This window comes from Lycorma delicatula, chromosome 4 (assembly GCF_047948215.1).
Source record: "Lycorma delicatula isolate Av1 chromosome 4, ASM4794821v1, whole genome shotgun sequence".
In the NCBI taxonomy this organism is placed as follows: Eukaryota; Metazoa; Arthropoda; class Insecta; order Hemiptera; family Fulgoridae; genus Lycorma; species Lycorma delicatula.
In genome coordinates this window covers 33102263-33120195 of record NC_134458.1, presented here as the reverse complement: position 1 = coordinate 33120195, position 17933 = coordinate 33102263, and the positions used below count along the sequence as shown (strand labels likewise).

At 28.5% G+C, this 17933-nt stretch overlaps 1 protein-coding gene across 8 annotated transcripts in view; it reads right to left on the bottom strand.

The window, feature by feature from the left end:
• Itpr (Inositol 1,4,5,-trisphosphate receptor) overlaps nucleotides 1–17933 on the bottom strand; it is a 256216-nt gene that overhangs the window by 70159 nt on the left and 168124 nt on the right. For all 8 annotated transcript variants that reach the window (XM_075362620.1, XM_075362616.1, XM_075362622.1 and 5 more), the window contains 4 exons: nucleotides 9547–9667; nucleotides 7734–7966; nucleotides 3911–4049; nucleotides 2375–2482 (listed from right to left, as the gene is read on the bottom strand). In XM_075362620.1, the coding sequence (XP_075218735.1) occupies nucleotides 2375–2482; nucleotides 3911–4049; nucleotides 7734–7966; nucleotides 9547–9667 (601 nt within the window). The remainder of the gene's footprint in view (nucleotides 1–2374; nucleotides 2483–3910; nucleotides 4050–7733; nucleotides 7967–9546; nucleotides 9668–17933) is intronic.

Below are 17933 nucleotides of genomic sequence, written 5' to 3'. Positions count from 1 at the left end.
GTAAAGAATCAAGAATCAGATTAACAAAAAACTGTATAAAACATAAATAATAAAAAAAAACAATTTTTATATACTATAACAAGAAAATCAGTAATAAATTAGTAATTCTGACACCTCAATATTTCATAATCAGAAATACACAGATTTTTAGAGTACATTGCACTAAAGTGGCGAGAAAATTAATCTGAACATAGTATTTTTAACAGAAAATTTTATTTTTAAAAGAAAAGATACGTTAAAGATATTTTTAAAAGAGTCAAACTTACTCATACTTAATAGTGTATGTGTCCTCTTTTATTTTTGATTTCTTCATCTTGAAACCAAACCTGTATCACTGAACTAATAAGGTCAGTTTCTGTGCTACAATTCATTTTCCCAAGTCTTCATTTTAGTATGGACCATAAATGTTCAATGGAATCAGGTTGGGGATTTCCCTGGCCATAAAAGCACGCACATTTATTGGTTTTTGAAGAACTCTTTTGCTTTCTTTGACATGTGACATGATGCAAGGTGCTGTTGGAAAATGAGTTCTGGGTTCTTCTGCATAAGTGGGAATATTTTTCTTTGGCATATGTTAATGTATTGGTCCAATTTCAACATCCCATCCACAGGCATAAGTGATCCTGGCCCTTCATGTGTAAAACATCCTCAAAACATCTTTTTGGCTGGGTGTTTGGGGGCTTGTTGTAGGTGTGCTGGCATAATAGTCTTCTCATCTGCTGACTTACAAATGTAGGCTACTCTCTCATCTTTGACAGAAAGATGAGTCTCATTTAAAAAATAACATTTTCCACATCTCAATAGTCCATTCTTTATGTTCCTTTGCCCAATGAGGTCTTTTTTTCTTCATTACCTGTCTCAATAACTGCTTTTTTTTAGTTTTCCGAAAAATCCTTCCCACTGCCAACAATCTTCTACAAACTGTCATATCAGAAACATTAGTCCTATTGGCTCTAGTCCCTATTAAGGTCAACAGCTGACAACTGCGGATTTATTTTGCTTTTTCTTATTAGTAATTAATCCTGTGTAGGTGTGGTTTTCTTTTTTCATTCACATTTTCCATTTCTCTCTGGAGAGACGGAACCTGTTTCCCTAAAGCTTTTCACAATTTCATTTACAGTACCTAACCCCACACTACATTCACTGGCAATCTGTCTGAGTCATTTGTGTATGCTGGGACAGAGTAACAATTTTTGACTGCTTTCATGGGGGTTATATCCACTGTATTAAGTAGAAACGAATAACAAACTTATAATTGAAACTCACAAGGTTACCAAAAACTAATTGACAACAAATTATAGAAGCACAAATCCACTAATTCTGTTTGTATATGAACTAACAACATAACCTGAAACACCAAACAGCAAGCAGTCTGCCACAGAATGAAAATTCCCTACAACAGAACAAAAATTCCCTTTGTTTGGATTAATTTGTTCGCTACTGTACATAGGCGTCATTAACCAGTAGACTCTACACACGTGCATCAAGTTTTAACTCACTCACCTATGTCTCATTGCATAAGCACGTATGAAAAATACACCACTACAAAGTCAACAACTCTTAGGGATCAAATACACACCCAGACAATCATCAGGGTCAATCATAACCTCAAAGTCGCTAATGCTACCTAAATACACCAAACAATATTGCTAACAATAGTTAACACCAATAAAGAAACGTGAACGTTCCAACTTGCAACATCATAATGAACCACACTTCTAACTTGCCCAACTCAAATTTTTTCGACCTTAAATTTAACTCAAGAACGACTCAACCAGTCTTCATCAAATTTTCACATGGACAACTTCAGATACACTACTACAGCATATCTAAATTTCAATGAAATTGATTAAATAAAGTAGTTTTGATTTATGAGCCACAATATTTTTTTACACAGACCTGTAAATAAATATATATACATAAGGAAACCACAATTTAAGTAAATGGTACTTTCATACTCAAAACATAAAGGAAATCAATTTCCCCCACTTCCACCATGTGACCGTAAGTAATACTTTACTTCTTTGAAAAGTCAGTAAAATACAAAGAGATTTGATTTTCATCCGTACAATAAAAACTTTACTTAAATTACCTGATCTTATTTGATTATAAATTAAAAATATATGATGCCCAAAAAATACTTATCTGTACATTAAACAATTTTTTTAACCTATAGTACTTTACTGCAGTTACCAAACTACTAAATTTGAAGTTATTCATTGCAAGGTTTTTTCCTAATTATTTATAACTGGCGTATAAATTTACTCCGTGTAAATACAATTCATAGCACTAAATGCAAAAAACAAATCCTTTGCAATTAAACTAAAAAACAGATAAAATTAAAATAAATTATTTCTAGCAAACAGATACTAACCTGGAGCCAAATTACGTGCTCCAACATATGCCTGTGATGTAGCTAAGGCAGCTTGATTTAATTCTTCCCTTAATTCTTCTGTTATCACCATACCACTATTTGTTTTAACTGCAAACATAAATAAATAAAAAACATAAAATTTTAAAATTTATGTAAAAAAGTAATGATTTTTTAAAAATAGTGATGTTCTTCAGAAACAAGCAGAGTAAACCTATTAATAATGATTGTTTACATGAATTAAATTCCATAATGAAAACACAAAATAAACTAGTATTTATTTAAAACAATGACTGCAGATGATTCACATCTGTGTTAATTGATTGTTGGTCAATGCTGGAACGTTCTGACCATTAGTTATGAAAGTAAACGTGTTGATATAATTACAATAAAGTTTACAAAAGTTACTAACATGAATTACTTCATATATAAATTTGAAGTATTATGACTACTATTAATAGTGCAGTTGATAAAAGCTAAATTAATCCTATTATTACAGTGGATAAGCAAGCAGCCTGACAGATTGACTGATTTTTTTTCAACTGTAGTGACTGCTTTTTCAGTACCTTTAGTGTAAGTTAATGTATGATTTTCAGTTAAATTATTTTTATTTACAAACTGTCAAGTTGTTCCTAATCAAAGATGAGGAATCATCTTTGACTAGGAAGCTTCCTTTATAGTCTAATGTCTAAACTAGTCTTTAACTTAGTTTATAATTTATTTTCTTTTTAGTCTTACTCTAAAAACACCAATGCATATTTTTTTTAATGCTTCTTGATATATCAGACACGAGGTCTGAAATAGAGGAGTAAAACAGATATTTATTCAAATTATCAAGTCTTTATATTATTCATTTATGGATTTGTTTTCTTAAAAATATAAATAAAAATCAATATAAACAAACTTTATCAGTATCATACCATGAAAAAATAAATGCTCAGGCACTTTTGATGTTGCAAAATCATCAGAGAACAATACAAGATAACAAATATTTACCTGTATGTTTATTAGTAGTAAGAACATCTTAATCAGTTTCTGTTATTACCAAACACAAATCTAGATGATCACTAGAAGGAAAATAAATCAAGTTCACTGAAATAATGACAAAAACAAATAACTTTATGGTTTTTAGAAACTGTGATGGAGTTGTATTGTCTGAAAACCTACTCCACAATCTTATGGATAGAAATGCAATAAAATGAACTGAAAAGTTGTTTGAAGGCAACAAGGTAAAATTTTTTAATCTCATAATCTTATAACACACGTTATATCCTGTAATGGACTGACGTTTATTCCTAATACTCCTGTAATAATATGGTTTCTCTATAATATAGATCTAACTCTTGTCTCATGCAATTGAGCAATAAAATGATGGCACTGTATGGAAGGAAAATATTACATATAAATATTTAGTTTTACGATGTAGAAACAATAGGTGAGCGGGCATTTCTCAGTATTTTAGACAAGATTTTAGCTTTTAATATAACTTTTAATTAAAAACACAAAATCGTATCAGATAATTAATAAAACACAAATTACCTCCTTTCCTTTTTCCTAACTTGTCAAGCTCTTTACCCTGTTCTTTATCTTCATGAGCTTTAGCAGCCATATCAGATGTATTTACTGTAACAGTAGATTTTATCTCCTGCTGGGAATCACGCATTTTGTCATAAAATACCTGTGAGAAAAAATATTAATCTAAAATAATATTTTTTATCGTATGCAATTAAAAATATTAGTAATGATTAACAAAAGTATAAAATAATAAATATAAAAGTAAGGTAAATAGAGATTAATAATACTGAAATATTTATACATTTAAATTTATAATAAACATATTCATAAAAAAATAATAAAGCATATGATACTAAATCACTTTTCTTATATTTTTACAAATTTTCTGAATGTGATAAGAAATATCTTGCAGAAAAAATTAAATATGAATCTAATTTATTTAAAATGTATTCATAATTCTCTAAACTATTAGAAATTACAGATAATGAGAAAATTTTGTCTAAAATAGTAAACTGACTTGTTCCGTAAGTAGCTGAAATCATTATATATGGCCATAAGAAGTAATGAAATATCATTTTGTAATAAAAAATTAATCCATTAAGTTCCTTCATCATTAAAAAATTACATCTTAGTACTGTAGATAGCAAAAACATTCTACACATCACCATCTATCCTATAGTTGATCTATCAATAGATCTGATAGAGTACTTTCACTAACCCAGTACTGTGGGCTGGGTAACTGTTACAGTAGTAAAATCAGTTTGATTTTCTCTAGTTCAAAGAGATTAACACTTTCCCCTCTTTGCAGCTTTCTGATCCACATTATTCAACTCATTACAGCTCAGTTAACCTTCATGGTGCACACATGTTTATGTTGTGACATTTATTTTAACTCCTAAATATCAAGTAACTTCTGCAAATACTTATGAGTAAAATTTGGTAAATGTATTTTATGTTTTATACAAGTATATATTTACAAAACTAATTTTTTGCACTTACTGTTTTATTTTTCTTCCTTATTTAGCACTTCCACAGAGATCTCTGCTTCATCAGTATGTTTTATAATAAGATCTAATTAAAAACATTAAAACTGTAGAGAGGTATGTTTACCACCTCAGGCAGCTCACAAAAAATGAATAATTAGTTTCAATCAGTGACAAGACTTACAAAACATTCTGATGAAACAGAGATCTCTGCGGAAGTACTAAATAAGGAAGAAAAAAACAAAAGGATTAAGTGCAAAAGATTAATTTTTTTAATAATTATATTCTGTTGCTGAATTTCAATTTGCTAAAATATATATATATATATATATATATATATATATATATATACATGCAGGCTGTTAATAATGGTTGGGAACCCTTAAATAACTTTCCAATGATTAATCATAAAAAAAATTAAGTTTAGCAAATGCTCCTACTTTGAAATTTTTACCACACCTCAAGCCTCCAGAAAGCCCCCATAGGGAGGAAACTCTCACAAACTTTAAAGAGAAAAGATAGGATACGTCAGTTTAAAGGGAACTGAAAAACAAAAGTTTTGACGTAAAGATAAGTTATAAAAACCCAACAAAAATGATGGCCACTTAATATTTTTTTACAGACAGTTTCAAAAGTATCCTACAGTATACTTTAAAATACTTTAGTACAGAAAAAAGTACATATTATTTTCTTCTTTTTTGTAAAATTGAAGAGATTCTAGGGATCTTGTGCACTAAAGCAGTGTCTAAAGTCAGTAGCATAATATACAGATTACGTATCTAGCTAACTCCTATCCTAAAGCCCAGTTTTACAGAGGTGAAGAAAGCTCATGAAGAAATAATTTCTGATCATATATACAGAAAGCGTAAAAATACTAGATGAAGGCCAGAGGCCCTTAGATCAACAAAAATATTTTCAATAAATCTTATACAAACTGCAGCAAATATTTTTACCCTGTGCACTACAATTTCTTAGCATAAATCGATGGTGATTTGTTTTAGTTGCAACAAAAATAAAAATGCCAACAGTCATTGGTTTGAACTTTTGAGAAAAAATACATTCACTTTAATCTCTATAATTACAAGTATTTGTTTATTGTTGGACATAACTTTTAAATTAGTGTAATAATTTAATACCACAATATAGTTTGGTAAAACATTGTAATACTTAAAACTAGGTTTTGATACTGTCTGTAGTACATTAAATTTTTATGTGTGATTTTTTAACATTCAATAGTGCCAACAAGAATCTTATAAAAATATACAGTAAAATAAAAGTAAACTATAAAAAATATAAAAGCATGTAAACAAAATACATAAAGAATTTACCTTTAAAATAAATCACAAATCTATCTCTTAAATACACTGTGTCCAATGAAGAGTTAAATACAAATTCTTGGTGGGTTTTTAGCCTGATTCATCATTTATCCAAATATTGCCCAACCATAATTACAGAGTCAATTTATAAAAAATTTAACCCTTCGCAGGCAGAAACCCATACATGGGCTACGTGTACTTATGATGGAGGATGAAAACTCATATATGGGTCTCTGAATGTGACCGGGTATTTGTCTTCACGTAGTTACATATAACTTCCAAGAGATGGCAGTAGATATTCTTTCAACCATTTTGATTTTGATACAGGAATTCCTGATACAACATGACTGGGAACCATTTTACTTAAGTTATCAGATGAGTTCAATGACCGTGCGTATGTAACAAGACGCATGCATTGTTTTTTTTTGTGTTTTTTGCTCATTTTAAGTAATTTTTTTACAAACTGTTCCTTCCAAAACTTCATTTTCGGCTGCTTCGTTTGAATTCAAACAAAATTTTTGAGACAAAAATTCAGAAGGAAATGAATAAAAATATTTATATTATTATAATAAAACCATATTATACTATTCCCTGCCTAGGTGCACTACTTCTTCAAAATTGGTGTTTTTATATTACCATCAACTTACTACTATTAGTATTATTATTCAGTGTCTTTTACATGAAATGAACTCAATGTAAAACATAACCAAAATCATCACATATAGTTCGCAAATTCTAGTGCGTTCAGTGAGACTTGTTCCATTTTCACGTAAGCTTTTTCTCGCAAGATAATTAAACAGTGTTCCTTGACCAGATTAGTGGCAGAATTCAGAAAAAATACAATGTATATGTTGCTTTTTATGCATGAATGCATGTTTTAAATTACTTTAAATAGTTTTTGCATGAACTTTTTTTTTTTGAAAATGTCTTCCGCCTACAGCCGTAAAACATTGCGCCCCATGAAGGGTTAAAGTGGAATCCAAAAATATAACTTGCTAAAATCCACTGCTAGAAAGACTCAATGATACACTCATGATGAAAAGATTTCAAATAATTATATGTGGGTTTGTAGTTTAAAATAAAAAGTAGGTTTTCAACTTCTTTTGGCAAGGAGAACTAGAAGATATTTCTACAATGTGAATCGGACTCAACTGAAATCTACACTTCTTTTGTCAAAGTCTCTTATAAAATTATATTTTTTAATTGCAAGAATTTTTGTATAAAATTAAAAGTATCAAAAAATGAGAAGAAAAAATTTTGTTTGACTTTCCAATAAAAACAGTAAATTTATGCAAAAGTTCATGACTGTTATTCTTGAGCACATAAATAATATATCACTAATAGCATTTGAGAATACTAACTGCAAAGTTTTCTTATCAGATAGTTCATAAAATAACATTTTTTGGTTATAGAAACAGTAAATTACGCATTCTAAAACTCCAGAAAAAATTATATCTGAAAGTAAATTAATGTAAGTATTACATTAATCAGTTTTCTACACGCCAAAAAAATTTACACTTTAACAAAACATTAATATTTAATACATACTTTGAAGAAAGCCTGGCTTAAATCACCACCAAGTAACTTGCTGAACATGCTTTTTTGAATAATAGGATTTCCACCTTCAAGTAGGGCGATTCCCAATTCAACAGCTTCAACAAAGATGGAAGGTGAGTGAACCGATTTGATGACCAACTCAACAACAAGATCTGAGGCACCTTCATGATCTAAATGACTTTGCACTTCATGCAATGTCAGTCCAGCACGGCTTAACAACTTGGCTGAAATGTATAACAAAACACTTAAAAATATTTTAGTTTAAAACTAACAAAAGAAAAAAGTATTACTGTGCTTTGTTTGTTCAGATTCAATTAATGATAGGTTTGGCCTAAATTTAGATAATACACATATCCAGTACATGCAGCATACATTGTCTTCATTTCATACAGTAGTTGACATAACTGATATCTTAGGTCACAATTCTCAGATATGAAAATGAAATAGGCGTTAAGAACCTAACGACTAACAAGATGGAACAAGATTTTGTTAAAGTAAATAATATTATAACCTATAAGCTAACATAATTGTAGCCACGAATTTCTGCTTTAGATTGCTAATAATTGGGATGAAACTGGTCCTGAGTACAGTTTTTATAAACATGAATGGTTTATATGTATGCAATATGAATATCACAAAATATATTAAATTTATTTTTTGACGTAAAAGAAAACAGTATTTTTAATAAAGCAACTGTATTTCCACAAGCAGTTGTCTGCAGTACAGAAATAGTAATCAGAAGCTAAGACTTAAACACAAAAAAGATATAAAACAACTAATTTTCATGAAGTCAAACGTTTAGTTTCAATAATACTAACATGAACACATGAACATGGAATAGAGATATTTCTAAAAATATTAATTGTAATTTTAATAATCTAAAATTAACTGCTTTTTAATCCTCCAGACTTACTTAGCATACAATCCTTATAAAGTTAAATCATATTTAAAACTCCATCGACTATAAATAATTATCAACTGAAATAAATTCCAAAAGAGTTCTATCCTACAGCCCAAATCAGGAAATAGAATTTTCATTTGGGTGATGTCTCTTTTAACAAAAAGTGTGGCTGATGAATTACAACACATGTAATGGAAAATAATAAATAAAAATTCAGTAAACAAGAAATAATAAAATCTGCTCACCCTAGTATGAAATGAAATTATGAGCTAAGACATGGCAATCCTATTTTGGTGGAAACTGAATAGCGACACTCACATGCTGATAACCCACAAGGAATATAGATATTTAAGAGGCAGAGAAGAAAATCGACAGAATATCATTTCAATTCTAAACATTTTCAGTTCAGTTAAGTTGCATTTTCAGTTCAGTTAAGGCTGCTGCTGAAGTTAATTTTTTTGAGAAGCATTAATTAAAGTGCATCATAAATGAATAATAATCAGGAGCAACAAAATCCACACTGAAAAATCACTGGAGTTTTAGGAAATATGGTTTCAGATTTTTCTATTACATGTAACTAAATAAGAAAACATACAAAAATCACTTTTACTGAGAGATGGGCAAAACTCCATACAAAATTATAACATACACTATAACTCTGCAGACTTCCATTGCAGAGTGGCATTTTTCATATATCTCAAAATTCATTTCTCATCACAAAATAATAGCAGAAATGGAAAATGCCTACCACTAAAGATATAGTTATAGATATAGTTTACATAGCCAAAAGAATCAGGTATGTATTGGTAAAATTTACAATAAAATTAGTTTTATAAACTCAAACATATTTATTATATAAGAAGTACTTTATTTAACCGGGGAAAAAATACAAGTAAAACATACCTCCTGGTCCATGAATAACAACAGAGCATTGAGCTTGTGGCCCTAGTTCCACAGTTTCTTGCTTCTGTACAAAATTCTTACCAAAATAACGAATCAAAAGATTATTGCGTAAAACATCACCCTGAAACAATTATTGTACACATTTAATAAAATGAAAATAATTGACTGAGAAAATAATACAGTTTTTTTAAATATTTCAAGATATTTAAGCTGTAAACAATTAACTAACAACACAACAGCAAAAAAATGTGATAATGTCAATATAGAAATGGATTTAAAAATGCAAATAATTACATTTTGTACATATGCAGATATGTAATAAAATTGAAACACAAAAAAAAAAGATTTAAAAAGGCATTTAGTACATGTGCAGTTATATGCAATAAAATTGAAACAAAAAAAAACATTAATTAATAATTTTACTAAAATAATTAAATGCAAACAGATGAAAAATTCTTAAATATTTCAGTAAATAACAATTTGTTCTTAAAGAACAAACCCCAATCCAAAATAACTAATCTTAAATTAAAGTAGTATTTTAAATGATAATACCTAAAGTAGAAGTAACATTAAAATCAGTAAATCATTATATCCAACATATGCAAAAGATTCATTTTCTCAGCATTCACCAAAGTTTTCTTTAATAATTATTCATAGTAGTTTTTTTGTAACAATATTTTACTTCTAGGAATTATAAAAGACATGACAGTAAAAATATCAAGCTATGTTTTTTAGCATGATATGTAAATAATTACTACTAATGCTAAGTATAATAATAAAAGCAAAGTAAAGTATAAAAATGAATAAAGCTGCTATATTAAAGTCTGTTAATTACAAATAATCATCATTTGCATTTTGGACAGTCAAAATAAAATTTTCACAATTGCTAGCTACAAAACAGTTACCGAACTCAGAAACGTGGCTATTACAAAATCCTCTCCAATACTAATAGAAATTTCTATAAAAATTTGAAAAAAAAAAAATGTTAACTGTTGCATCAGTAATCAAGAAAAAAGTAAAATAACTAACATCATATAAAATTTATGTACATAAAACCAAACATAAATACATAAGGCAATTAACTGGATTTTCCCTGACTGAGTTTTATTAGATAGATAGTTTTATTTTACAGATAACACACTGAATCCATAAAGCGTAACAATCAACATAATTAAACACTATAAAACATCTTTTGAATAATTTAATCTTAAATGATAACAATATGCCTTAAAGGCATAGGCTCAAATTAAGTACATGCCAATCAGGAGGATCTTGAAAGAAGAATCTCCTCTCACCACATAATCTTCAAACAGGTCATACATAAATGACACGGATTAGTAATACTCCAGCTAGTGTCTACTCCATTTTCAATACCTAGATCCTTTTTTTGTCAAAATCTTCCGATTGTATAGTTATCGATCAGTGCAAATTTTATATACTTCAAAGCTGCATTATTACTAATGGCAAATGGCTTGGCTACATTTTAAAGACATTTGCTGATAATTAATATATCTGTCATAACTCAAATTAGGAAAAGCATCTATAAAAATAAAAATATTCTTCAAACTCCCATAATTATTGAAAAAACTGTAACTCTGAAAACTTAAAAACAAAGTTCTCCAGTTCAACAAAGCCGTTTGAGAGGAACACAGCACTAATATCCGTATTCAATATTAAATCTATGTTACCTTCTACAAGTGAATCTTACCATTTTTGAGAGGTTAATTTTACGTAACAAATTTAAGATGTATCTCGTCATGATTAATTCACTAATAGTGATTAATAACCAATTTTGATGACTTTTTTCCAATTTTAGACTTTTTTATTTTTTTCCTTATGCAGACTAATTCAAAATAAATTACCAAGTTTGATATTTTATTTCAATTTATAATATTTCTATATAAGGATGAATTTGTTCAATAAATTGAATAAAAAATTGATTAAAGGAAATAGTTTCTTCAAAAATCATCAGTTTAGTTTTGCCTAATTATAAAGAAGATATTAATTACTAACTGCAACATTAAAGGTAACATAAAATTAATTTTATACTTAATACTTCTGAAAGACATTCTGTTATTAATAAGTGTATATGATTTCTTGTTAAAAGATAACACATTCACTGCTAATGACTGGATCTAGGTGAAGAAGAACCAGTCATTAGCACCCATTAACAGTCATTAGCACCCCATTATGACTTGGGAAACGAACCCAAGTCATAATGGGGTGAATCTTGTCATGCATATGACTTGGATTCAATCATTGGTTAGTGCATAGTTTAATGCTGTCAGAGTTCAGATTCGATATGAGGCGATTGTCTTATCAGTTAGCAGTTTAAGTGTATAACAACGTATTGTGAGAAGCAAATACAGTTTTGAAAAACTTTTGGTAGTAGCCATGACCTTCAATGAAGTTTTTATTCATTATACCATGCTTTTTTCATTGTTTTCTTAATATTTTCATTAATTTAGTGTTTAATTATATTCTAGGTTTTATTTTTACAATTTTTGTATGTGTGTAACAACGTATTGTGAGAAGCAAATACAGTTTTGAAAAACTTTTGGTAGTAGCCATGACCTTCAATGAAGTTTTTATTCATTATACCATGCTTTTTTCATTGTTTTCTTAATATTTTCATTAATTTAGTGTTTAATTATATTCTAGGTTTTATTTTTACAATTTTTGTATGTGTGTATTTACAATGGTTGGTTTAAATGAAACTTTTGCTTAACAAAGTGACAATGAACTTTATCAAGATGATTTTTTTTCTTTTGAAGAAAGTATGGTGATAGTGACATAGATCATAGTGAGGATGATAGATCAGATATTGAACTAAACCCAGTACGATGTAATATGACTAGTGGCTTCGAAAATAATTTTTTTTCTTCTATTTGCTGCAGATGCACAACTGAATGACTATTTTAACATTTCTGTGATATTAAACATAACAATATCATAAGAGAGTGTCAATTGGATTATAAATAGTTTTAAAGATTATGTTTTTCTTCGTAAGTAATCAGTTTTATTAAATTAAATTTTTTTTTCAAATTAATTATTAAAGTGCATAAATTACGAACATAACATAGAATACTGTTCGCTTAGTGTGGATGACACAAATTTAGGTCATGGAATAGTATGTCAAAATTTTGGCAAAAACATTCTGAAACATAATTTTGGACATTGATTATCATATATAAAGGTAGATTATCTTTATAAAAAAAATCCCTCTTTTGCATGCATTCCTATATTATATTATAGCACTGTTGCATGATAGTATAATTTTAATTTCCATTAAATGTGTTTAGGGTTAAATTACAAGGTGTGTTCAAAAAGTAACGAGAAAATTTATTTTTTGGAAAGAATTTCATTTATTCGTCTATATTAATGTTATCCCCTTCAAAATAGTCCCCGTTAGATATCATACATTTATGCCAGCACTTTTTCTAATCACCAAAACACTTCTGTAACTCGATCTTTGGAATAGTGTTTAGCTCTTTCAGCTATTCACTTTTAATCTCATCTCTGCTTGTAAAACAAGCCCCCTTTAAGGTTCTCTTTATTTTTGGGAATAGAAAAAAGTCACACAGGGCCAAGTCTGGTAAGTATGGCGGCTGGAGTATCATTACAGTATTGTTTTTGGCTAAAAATTGACGAACAAGCAATAAAGTGTGAGCAGGCGCATTATCGTGGTGTAAAAACCATGAATTGTTTTGCCACAAATCCGGGTGTTTTTTACAGATTGCTACACGCAAACGACGTTGAACTTGTAGGTAATACTCCTTATTGATTGTTTGACCTTGTGGCAAGAACTCAAGATGTACTATGCCGTTAAAATTAAAGAGCATGGTGAGTATAACCTTCACATTTGACCATACTTGTTCAGCTTTTTTTGGTCTTGGTGATCCAGAATGCCTCCACTGGAACCATTGAGCCTTAGTTTTGGCATCATATCCATAAACCCATGTTTCATCACCTGTTATGACACGTTTCAATAGTTTTGCATCATTGTTGACTTCATTTAGTGACTCCTGAGCAACTTCCACTCACTGCTATTTTTGTTCAATATTCAACAATTTTGGAACAAATTTTGGTGTCACATGTTTCATACCCAAAACAATTGAAAAAATTTTATGGAGTGAGCCAATTGATATCCCAACATCATTAGTGACTTCTCTAATTGTGATTCGGCGATCATTCATAATCATTTCTTTCACTTTTCCACGTTTTCATCAGTTGTTGATGTCCGTCATCTTCAATGTCTTCATGACTTTCTTAGAAACGCTTATACCAATTGTAAACCCTTGCGTTACTGATAGCAGACTCACCAAAAGCAATATTTAACATTTTTAAAACATTGCTACACTTTATTTCATTTTATAGTAAAATTTCATATAAATTCTCTGATCCATTATTTATACAAATAAAAAATTGCCGATCGTACCAAAACATGTGTTAACCTTTTAACAGCTAACAACAGACTAAACATCCAATATGGCTAAAAATTAACAGATTCTTATCAGATATGTTTGCCAATAGAACAACGAAAAAATCCCAAGAATTGGACTAATACAACCTGCGAAATTTCAAAACTCTCGTTACTTTTTGAAAACACCTAATATATCTAACTAGGAAAGTGAAAACCATAACTTTTAACAAAAAAAAAACGTAAAAAGGAATAACACTGGTGGTAACAGTTACAAGTAAACCCAAATTAAAATATTTCCCTAAAGCAACTTGAATCCCTAATTAAAAATCCAAATAACTACCCTGATTTTGTGTCCAGGTACTGCAGCAATTAAAAACTTGCCTTTTGTGTAGAAAATCGATAAGTTCAGCCCTTATAAAATTTTAATGTCTATCAGTCACTCAGTACTGTCTCCTGGTTGCACTTAGTGTTGGGTTGTAATTAGATACATATCCTAGCCAGGCAAGCCTATGGAGTAAGAAAGCTGAGCATCGATGCTTCATAGGCAAAGGATTTAGCGACATATGAATTTAAACTAATAAAACAACAAACGATATTAAGGCTTATGAATAACTCAATCACTAGGAAATGACAGACTCAAACCCCTATCATCATCTGATGTGAAATGACTATCAAAGATTTGTATGCAAAATATTCATTATTTACACATTTACATCAAACAAGTACATAGCAGTACCTGCTGAAAATAAAGTCATGCCTAAAAATAATCATTTCATTTTTTTGTTTTCTGGAAAAAATTAATGAATCATGATAATCAAAACAGAGTAGTTTAAAATAATAAAAGATCTCAACATTAGATCATAATTAAATATATTACAGGATGTACACAGACATTTCAGTACTAGTTTTCCTTAAAAATTATAGCATTCCTAACGATGAAATAATATTAATAAAAACCTGAAAGTACACTCGTTTCATTACATTCAACAAAACTTCAATCACTAAAGCAAATAGCTGTTAACTTTAGTTAAATAGTATGAAGAAAATCTATTACATAAAATCAAAGAAGTGAAAATAAAAATATAAAATGTCCAATCCAATCATTACTGAAATAAAGTTAATCAAAATGAACAAAAATAATTGATCTGAATTGACAGAAATCTGTTTAAAACACTTTTAATTTTTATAATTAAATATAGTAATCGCTGCCCATAATACTTAATGTTCAATAGGACTGACTGCTAAATCTAAATAATAAGCTGTAACAAACATTATGCAACAAAAGCAATGTAATAACTTTTACAAAATAAAACACATTACCTCTGTAAAGATGTAAAACAGAAATTCCCTTTAAATCACATAATTAGTTACAACCATACAGTTGAAATGTCTTACAATTACAACCTAATGCATCTTTAAAATAGATAAAACTAACAAAAATATTGAAACATCCTTTTCACTACACACATGTTACTTTATAAAACATTAAACACTTACACTTAATGAACACTAACTCAAGTAACTTTGTTACTTAAACCTGTTACTTTTTTTGTACTGTAAGCCAAAGAAAAACATTAGAAGCACACTAAACAAACACGTTTTGGTACACAACATGCTGTAAAAACTCATATTTTAAAAAACAGCTGAAAGCTGGATAAGATTTTTTAACAGATTAAGTAGTAGAAATTAACCACAAAATTAGCAGTTATTTACAAAACTTATACATAAAATGAACATAAATCTAATGCCATACAAATAAGTTCGATAAAAACCTGTCCAGCAGGATCCAGATTTATTGCACACTTGCCTGCAACAAAGTTTTTTTGGGGTTGTTTGAATTTACTACAAAAGAAATATAAACTTATCTGTAACTTATAAGAACCTTTTCTTATTAAGCAAATGAAAAAGAAACACTATAAAATGTAAAGTTAATCTGCCAACCTAAAAGAGCAATTGATTGGATGTTGCAGGCTTAAATAGTAACAACAGTCCTAGATGGTTAATTAATAATTAAAATAACTGAATCTACTTTTCCATACAAGTAATTTACATAAAACATTCACTGACATCTAATACAAGTATACATAAGTCTTGATTATCAATTCAGTAAACAAATCATATCAACAATCACAGTGATGTCCAAATGACAGCCTTTAATTCATTCTTAATGGTCCATAAACTGACCATTGGCAATGCACAAGTTAAATTTGTTTTAGCCTGAAAATTCTCATAATAAATATTAAAAATGATACTTTATGATAGATTTAACTCTTAACAATCTTTTAACAAGTGGCTTTTATTTTCTCTGAAGAGTCTGGGTCAAAATATATTTAAGAATAACGTATGAAAATCTTGTTTCATTGGATATGATGATTTATAATGAATTTTTTTTTAATTTAGTATTTTTCTATATCTTCGGTCTCCCAGTTAATTTCAAAAGATGACATAATTTAAATTTTTTTTTATTACTGAGTAGAGGTTTTTCAAAATATCTCCACTTTCAAAGTTAATGGGTGAACAATTAAGTGGATGAATATTATCAACAGAAAAAATAAGAATTAGTAACAGCAAAATATTTAGAAAAAGATTAAGTGGAGGAACCTAATGCAAGTTGTAATAAGCTATACAAAGTTTATTTTAGGATCATGGGCAGATTAATGAAAGCAGATCTGCTAATGACAACACAAGGACTCAAGTTCTTCACAAATGCCTAATCAAATATATATATATATTTTTTTTGTTGAAATGATGTACATACTCTGCATATAAGATATTTAAATAAGTTTGAGATCAATGGATCTATCCACATACACTGAAGTATAATTTCAATGTAGATTAAAAATGTTGTAATAATTTACTACAATAAAAAATCAGAATATAAAAACACTATCTTAACTAAGTAAATACAGACAGAAGAGTACCTTTACGTAATCCTCTGTGTTCAGAAGGCACTTCACCTCATAAGAGACAACTATAAAAAATAACAGTCTACTTACGGAAAGAAAAAGTTGGACAGCACCGATTAGAGTACATTAATAAACATAAAATTATTAAAAAAATATATAATTACACAAACAAGTATAATTAACTGACACGTCTGTTGTTTGATTATGCAACAATAATACTTTCTTACTTTCTTTACACAAATGAAAAAATTTGTAATAAATAATTAAGAGAAAAAAACATTTGGCAATCATATTAACTTATCAGTCAATAAGACAATTTTGACATCATTTTTCTTTTTAATATTAGTTCATTGCTGCCAAATAATTAACTTAAGACCAATAAAATAAAATAAATTCTATAAAAAGACTAACACGTATGATACTATGATTCAATAGTTCATAGAAATTCATTGTTAAAAATAAAATGTAAAAATACCAAATTACACTCTTCAAATAACTGAAATTTGATAAGGATTATAAATACTAAAAATGAATATTTTAAATATTACTTTACAAGTTTCATAATGTATCTACACACTACAGTGCCTCTACTAATAATGCATTAGCTGCTAAATAAGATTACAGTTCATAACAGCATTTTACTGATGCAAAAATGCCTGTAATTGTATTATTTTTTTCTTTTACGTTTTTATAAAGTTTGTAAATTACATACAATTTTTTTTTTACTTGACTTTTTCATTACTAATAGCTTTAAGAACACTAGAAATGAGAATGATGACTGAATATAACATAGGAAGTGTTCTACAACTGACAATTTCAAATGGTGACTGAAAGGAATAAATCGGTCAAAAAATAGAAAGAACCTCATAAATAATAATTTTTGTTTTCCAAAAAATATTATTATTTTATATATTCCAGACTAGCACAAAAATTATTTTAAAACACAGATTATTTATCAGTTTTCAAACCGAAGTAGATAAGTTTAATCTTGATGGCAATTTTTGAATTCCTATCAATACCACTTATTTTTATACAGAATTTAAAACTATAATTACTCT